The 7,472-nt window shown below is 46.4% G+C and overlaps 1 protein-coding gene and 1 long non-coding RNA gene across 2 annotated transcripts in view; both read left to right on the top strand.

Moving 5' to 3' along the window:
• Nucleotides 1-616, top strand: part of LOC111730056 — a 3,100-nt gene extending 2,484 nt beyond the window's left edge. The window contains exon 2 of the long non-coding RNA XR_002776544.1: nt 325-616. This is a non-coding gene — a long non-coding RNA (uncharacterized LOC111730056). The remainder of the gene's footprint in view (nt 1-324) is intronic.
• Nucleotides 617-4,218: 3,602 nt separating this feature from the next.
• Nucleotides 4,219-7,472, top strand: part of KCTD5 (potassium channel tetramerization domain containing 5) — a 22,388-nt gene continuing 19,134 nt past the window's right edge. The window contains exon 1 of the mRNA XM_011376611.2: nt 4,219-4,505. Coding sequence (XP_011374913.1) covers nt 4,254-4,505 — 252 coding nt within the window. The 5' untranslated portion in view covers nt 4,219-4,253. The remainder of the gene's footprint in view (nt 4,506-7,472) is intronic.

Genomic DNA, 7,472 nt, shown 5'->3' with positions numbered 1-7,472 from the left:
GATGCTCAGATTCAACTGGTAATTATCATACTCCACCTTGACAGGACCCAGAGATAGAAGTGATTATGAGAGACCTGAATCCTTCCCTTTTAACAGAAAGCAATAGATAATGACTACAAGTGATAAATTGACATAGAGTACAAAGATTATTTAGAAAGATGGACATAAGTCTAAGGAAGAACACAAACCAGTACAGCGGGGAATGAGTAGGGAAAGATGAGGCAGGAGCTTGTTGTCTTTCATCACAAACCCCTTGGGAACTATTTGACCTCTTCACCATTGATACAAATAAAAGTTAATAACATGGGTATATCTTTTTTGTAGAAATTCAAAGAAGTTCTCTCTCATGAATATAAGGCTGTGCAAGGATCGTCATGACAGCATAACTTGAATGCAACATGAAAGAAAAAAAGAAAACGTAACCCACCAAAATATTTATCAAGAGAATTGTAAATAAATTATGATTCATTCATGCTGGAGAACTCTCTGCAGCTACTGAAAAGAACAGGTCACAGCTTGGAGAGGAGATTGAAGGCAAAGCAGCAAGTTGCAGAATATGAACTGGGAGCATTTAACTTTTTTTTTTTTTTTTTTAATTAGAATCTATTATACCATAGCATGGCCATGTAGTTCTTGAGTAACTCAAAGAGAATAGGGAGGGGAAAATACTTGAGGAAAAGGAAACTGCTAGAGCCCGCTGGAACAGCAGATGGAGCCCATCAGGGGAAGAGGTGAGGGGAGCCAGGGAGGCCTTAGCTCTGAAGAAGGCAGCTGAGCAGGTAGCAGAGGCAGGGCGGGGAGGGGCAGCTGAAAGAGGAAGGAAGGGCAGATCTCAATTCTCAGAGGAGTCTCAATGACAGCTAGTGTGCGAATGCCAAGCCAGCCCAAGCCAGGCCACTCTTCTTCCCTGGGGAAGAGTGGGTCCGGTCTGGCTGCCCCTCCCAGGACAGTGGGCAGAAGGGGTGATGGACTCACCCAGCCTAGCGCAGTTCATTGGATCCCTGTCTGGAGGAAGGAGTGGGACAGCCCCCAGCTGTTCTCTGTCCCTTTATTCCTGGAGCCTTTGTCCCTGGCAAAAGGGCAACCTCAGGCCAAGAGTGCAGTGGCTTGGCCTGACATTGTGAGGTCAAGTTCCGCCCAGGGAGGGCCAGGAGGATGATCATAACTGTCCTGGGGTGGGGCTGGAAGGGACAGGGTTGGGAGGCTGCCTTATGTACACGGGCAGTATGAGGGGTACTCACTGCCAACCAGGCTCTGAGCCTGCACCTGCCCTATGCTCATTCGTGTATTATTCAGTCACTTCTATAACCCTCATGGCATGGGAGAAAATGGGGTTTGGAGGCTATGGAACCTAATGTCATACAGCTAGTGTATTAGTTATCCAGCACCGTGTAACAAGTTATCACAAAATTTAAAGGCATAAACAATATATCTCATGTTTCCTTTCGGTCACGAATTCAGGAGCAGTTTGGGTAGTTGTGGTTCAGGGTCTCTCATGAGTTTGCGGTTGAGATATTGGCCAGGACTCAGTAATCTAAAGGTTTGACGGGTTGGGAGATCCACTTCCAAGATCACCCATTTACCTAGCTGTTGGTGGAATCCTCGGTTCCCTACCAGGGTGTCCTCTGCACAGGGCTGGCTGGGTGTTGTTACGTCATGGCAGCTGACTTCTCAGCATGAATGTTTCAAGGGAAAGGGAGCACACCCAAGATGGAAGTCACAGTGACTTTTATAACCTAATCTCAAAAATGATACAGCATCACTTCTGCTACGTTCTATGAGTCACACAGAACATTAGAATTTAACATTCCTTTTTCAACTTGGGCACAGCTACCTCTGTGGATCCCAGCTTCCTGTGCTTGGGCTTCTTTTCTCCCTCCTACTCTAAAGATTGTGCAAGACCGAGCTGCACACAGGACCTGACCTAGTGCTGAGTGCTTTGAGAGTGGTCACTGAATTCCTGGTGTGATTATTCCTGGGGGAGAGAGAATAGAGTCTACAAGGATAGAGCAGGATTTCTCTACCAGGAATTCTGGACACTAGTGTCTAATCTTCCTTTGTTGTGGGGGCTGTCCTGTTCATTGCAGGATGTTATAGCACCCCTGCTCGTACCCTGTATACGCCAGTAACACACTCTCTCTCCCAGTTATGGCAACTCAAAATGTCTCCAGACATTGCCAAGGGTCCCGTTTGGGGGCAGAATCGCTCCAGTTGAGAGCCACTGGAACAGAATATGCATCAGAGCCCAAAACTTCTTAAGACTGGGACCACATGGTGGTGGACTCTTTCCATGAAGATTGCACTTTAGTGTAGCCCTGGCAGTTCCCAGGATGAACCTCATGTTTTGTCAGCCACAGGTCCGAGCCCGTTACATGTTCTAAGGCTCACTGCTCATGGCCTGGACACAGGTGTTCACCTGGGGAAGTACCCTGAGGGTACATCTGGGCCGATCATGTTTTTTAAGGGCTGGGTTGTCATGTGTCATACTTGGAGTCCTCTACATCCAAATGGAGTGGCATATGTGATGTATAAATTCTGCAGAGAGAAGCACAGCTCTGCAGAGTCATTTCTGTGGCTATTGTGTTTAAGTCCAGACTACCCAAATTTGGTTTCATTCATAATTTTTTCACTTTAGTTTGGGGCCCATTTATTCTGACAGGAAAAATGCACAGAAGATTTTTCTAGGTGCTGTGCTATGTGCCACTTGACTCTGCTAGAGATGACAGTTGAAATGTGCAGAATTAGGTCTCTAGCCCTCCTATGACACTCCAAGCGCCCCCTTCCTTGGCCAGTCCAGAGCCTGAGCGTGTTCCATGCCCAGACTGCAGAGGCTGCAGCCACTGGGAGAGTTTGGCAATGATACTATTCTTGGAGATGTTGCCATATACGTTTTTCCATATTGTTTCTTTTTCACATCCAAACCTAATGGGAACTGATGGTGACTCAAGTGGGTGTGGCCCTGGCCTCTGAGGCAGCCTACATGGCAAGTACTTTCAAATCAGGGCAGGAGTCACTCCCAGAGCCTCTGAGGGGCACAGGCTATTGCCCAAGGTTGCGGGATTGTAAATCAGGCAGCCTGTGGAAGACTGGTCTGGAGAGGAGGTTGTTCTAGCAAAGAGCAGTTTTATCTCCGGCTCAGACAGCCGTGGTGGGCCACTAAACAAGCCTATGTGAATACCTGAATTTTCCCCATAACTCATTTCTTCGATATGAAGAAACACCAAACTTCATGTACAGAGAATTTTTTATGAAAGGCAAACTTTTTTAAACTGTGTGATCCACCGTAGTCTAACCTGTCTAGCTGAATGACTATGAATAAGGGTCATTCTGCTAGTAAAAAGCCTCTATCTCCATCATAAATTTGACTGGATGTTGGCAAATTTAAATTTTGCAGTAATTACAGCTGCTGTATCTGTTTCTTAATACAAAATGGGATGAATCAATAGTAAGTTAGCTGTCTTTCAGGTTGGTGGCAGTCAGAACATGTGTAATATTCTATACCTGGTCTGTAGCTGTAACTGTGGTGTACAGGCAAAGCCAGAATTAAAAAAAAACAAAAACCTTATGAAAACAATGCAATGACATTAGGATATACAATTTTGTATTTTTATTCTTACGTAAAGTTATTTACTGGCTATTGGCCTCTAGTTCAGTCTGTGTTATTTAAAACCTAACACATGAATTATTTGGATTGAATTCATGTTCAAAGACCATGTTGTTTTTGTACAGCTTTGAATGTGAATAATTAATGTAAACTATATTTTACAAGTCTTTTCTAGATTTATCATATAAATTTTGTTTAGCCCATGATTTAATCATTTCATAATTTAACGAATCTATTTCTCTTTTCAAAAGCTTGTGATTTAGATGTAGTTAACGGATGATGAAATTTACATGTATGCGCGGTTGTCTTGTAATTTAAAAAGCATGTAAAGTGCAAACACTCGCTAGCGTAGCTCTTCCTTTGGCGTGGGACTGGGCGTGGTCGCAACTAGGAGCGAGCCCTTCTGGACCCGGCGTTTTCCCCCTCTGCCGCCCTCCCGCGTCAGCGTTCCGGAATCACGCTGCGCACGACTTCGGCCGGAAGGGGGCATGACCGGCCACTTTTCCGGGCCGGAACTTTCGCCTCCCTCGTGACGCCGGTGCGGGCGCTTTACGAGGGCGTACCCGTGGGCGGGACAGAGCTCGGAGGACGCTATTAAAGGCCGGACGCTTCCGGTTGTGGGGAGCTGTGGTGGGGCTTGGTGGGAGTCATGGCGGAGAATCACTGCGAGCTGTTGCAGCCGGCCCCAAGCGGCCACGGGGTGGGGTTGGGGGTTGGCTTGTGCCGCCGCTGCAGCGCAGGACTCGGCGCTCTAGTCCAGCGCCCCGGCAGCGTGTCCAAGTGGGTTCGGCTCAACGTCGGCGGCACCTACTTCCTCACTACCCGGCAGACGCTGTGCCGGGACCCGAAATCTTTCCTGTACCGTTTGTGCCAGGCCGACCCCGACCTGGACTCGGACAAGGTGAGGTCCGCGCGGGCCGGCCAGCCGGGTCCGGGCCGACCTGGCCCGCGCTGAGAAGACACGCCCCGGGCTCTCAGCCCTATGCTCCCCTCGTCACTAGCTCGACCCGAGCCTCCATCTCCCTGTCTGGGGCTCGGGAGAGACAATGGCGCCCTAGCGCCCACCACCCTTGAGGATCCCAGCTACTCCACTTCGGAGCGTGTTTTTCTCGCCCTCACTGCTCTTCCGCGGAGGAGGTTTCCCACAACCCGGACTTTGCTCTGGATCTACTTTCTTTTTCTCCCTAGATCCTTTTGCCGGTGGTGTGTGAATACCTTTTTTTCTCCGTCCCAGTGTACTAACTGGCTCTGGAATCGGAGAACTCTTGCGTTCTTTTCACCTTTTCACATTCCAGAGGTTTGACTTAAGGGTGACGCGGAGGGGGGTGGTGTGTGTGTGTGGGGGGGTGACACAGTGGCCTGCCTTTCCCAGTGACTTGCATTTAGAGAGTTGGCGCTCCATCGTTTTCGGCTACAACACGCACCCCATTCAGCATACTAAGAAGGCGCTGTCCATAGAGTGATATTTTAAAAAGAATGTTGCTCATATTAAGGGATGTCTTAGGAGTGTCAAGGAAGGGCCAAGTAGGAAATCATTTTATCTGCTTTCTAATTATACTAATTTTCCTACTGCCCTCGCAAAAGAATAGGAATTTCTAGGTTGGTTTGCCGCTTGTCTTTTATCAAATTTAATGCTCATACTGTTGTCCAGATGTTAATAGAAATTATTTTGTTGATTATCTTTACTTTGAAAGACTTCTGTGGCAGAGGAAGGGTGTCCTGGAAGCTGTACAAACTGTACAGTACTGAAACTCATGAAAGGCTGTTAAAAAAGTAGTTTTTACCTATATTTATCCTAGGGCGTTCACAAGCTTTATTCTTACTTTCCTGAATCTTTCAGTTGGGCCTGCATAATTATACTTGGCTTTGTGTCTTGCCCATCATTTGCCAAAGATAAGGCTTCCCAGAAAGATTCGGATAGTTAAAGTTCGAGAAGCCTGACAGAGACCATCCTCAGAGTGACATGACCTTATGACCAGAAAATGAGAACTCTTGAGTTACCACAAAACCACCCATCATGGATAGAAATCAGAGTTTGAGATGCTAGCCCTCTGGTCCTCTCCTTCCCCACCCCACACCCTCAGCTATTTTCATTGCTTATTTGACAACTCTCTAAGAGAATTGGTCTCCCAGAAAATGACAGTCATCTCCAGGATAGAAATAGGCTTTTGTTAGCTGTGATTTTCCTTTTATAGCATGGGTGTATGTTTTACTGTTTTGTTTTTCTTTTTAAACAGTGGGTCTTAGTGGTCATTCACTAGCATTTCTACTCAGGCTGTTCTTGTTTTGTATATTGAGTCAGATTTTAAATTGCTCATGTCCATTGGGGTGTTTTGAGGCAATGGCTGTCTATTCAGGCCTGAAATAGTTGATTCAAGGACAACTGACTATAGCTTGCACAGTTAAGTAAATTCATCCCTTTATTTTACTGTTTCGAGACTACTTAAAAAATTACGCTTTACTGTAATAGGAGCCCTTTGGGGGAGGGTACTGTATTAGAATTTATCTACATTGTCATTGCTTTTTTATTTCATCTTCCACTTAACTACATTTGTTATCCAAAATGTAAAACTGAAATTTAGAACAAGAAGATAATGCTGCAGATACAGTTTCTGTCCCAAAAAAGAATTGATAGTAAATAGAGTTTTAGTCACAGATAATGTGAATTTGCCAGAAAGAGTAATGCTAATTCATATTAGTCATAGTAGTAGAGTGTTTTACTTCAAATGAGAAAATGTATAAGACACTTGGTGTCCTCAGTTTTTTCCTCCCTTGGTTCTGATGAAAGAATGTCCCAGAGATTCATTCTTAGATAATTAAACCCTGAGTGAGGAGGAATCTCAGGGCGGGGTGGGGGCAGTGATTGGAGGAGTGGGACACTAGTAATTACACGATGAAAGAAACAGGATGTTGATTGACACTAAAAATTCTCAAGCCCTGACCTCCTGGTTAAGATTAATGAAAGCATACTTGGCAGATAATCGTAGGGCTGAACATAAGCAATGGCCTAGTGGAAGATTTCCTGCTGGGCATTTACTAGTGTTTATTGAGCACCTGGGCTTGCAGAGGCAGCAGCACTAGGGCAGAGGGTTAGGTGGAGAGATTTAAGGAGGAGGAGTTCGAAGAAACAAAAGACCTGGAGCCTCTCAGGAACCTGATGGGTTTGCAGTTCACTGGGAGAGTGCCTGTGGTCTCTTGCTGATAAATGCAGACTGTCTGGTGGGGAGTTCAGTCTCTGAAGCCATGTGGGAGCAGTGCTTTTTAAGATGTGGACAGACAGGTTCTTAGGGAAGCTGGGGAACTGGGCTACGACAGGTCCTTCCCCCTAAGTCTTCACATTCCCTGTGTCAGGACTGAGCCTGGGACCCACAGCTCACCGAGCCCCAAGCCCACAAACCCTGACCTTTTTGTCTCAAATTCTGACTCTAGGCCCATTGCTGCCATGACGTTCTCTTTATACAGCCCAAGTGTGAATTCTCATTTCCTCCCGGGGCTTCCTCCAGTGGGGCTGTGTCTGCATTATTCGTTTCAACTGTCCTGGGTTATTTTTCTCTTCTGCGTTCCCTTATGGACAGGCTAGATATAATACGCCTTCTCAGAAGTGCTTTGTAAACACCTGAGGTGTGAATCATTTGGGTTATGCCTCTTTGTATTCCATGGTGACTGGCCCATAGGCATTGCTGAACAGGTCAGACTTTGTTTAGAGCTGAATCCGTTGGAGATGCTTTAGGAGTTAAAGGGCAACGGGAAATACAACTGCTGGCGGTGGGACACCAGTCAGATGAAGAGGGGTTTCAGGGGGGTTTGGTCTCCAGCTGAGCCAGGCCTAGAGAAAACTCCGGGTTGTCCTCTGACAGGGCCATTGTCC

The sequence above is a fragment of the Pteropus vampyrus genome, unplaced genomic scaffold (assembly GCF_000151845.1).
Source record: "Pteropus vampyrus isolate Shadow unplaced genomic scaffold, Pvam_2.0 Scaffold300, whole genome shotgun sequence".
In the NCBI taxonomy this organism is placed as follows: Eukaryota; Metazoa; Chordata; class Mammalia; order Chiroptera; family Pteropodidae; genus Pteropus; species Pteropus vampyrus.
The sequence above is the reverse complement of the archived record's forward strand: the minus strand, read 5'-3'. Positions and strand labels throughout refer to the sequence as shown.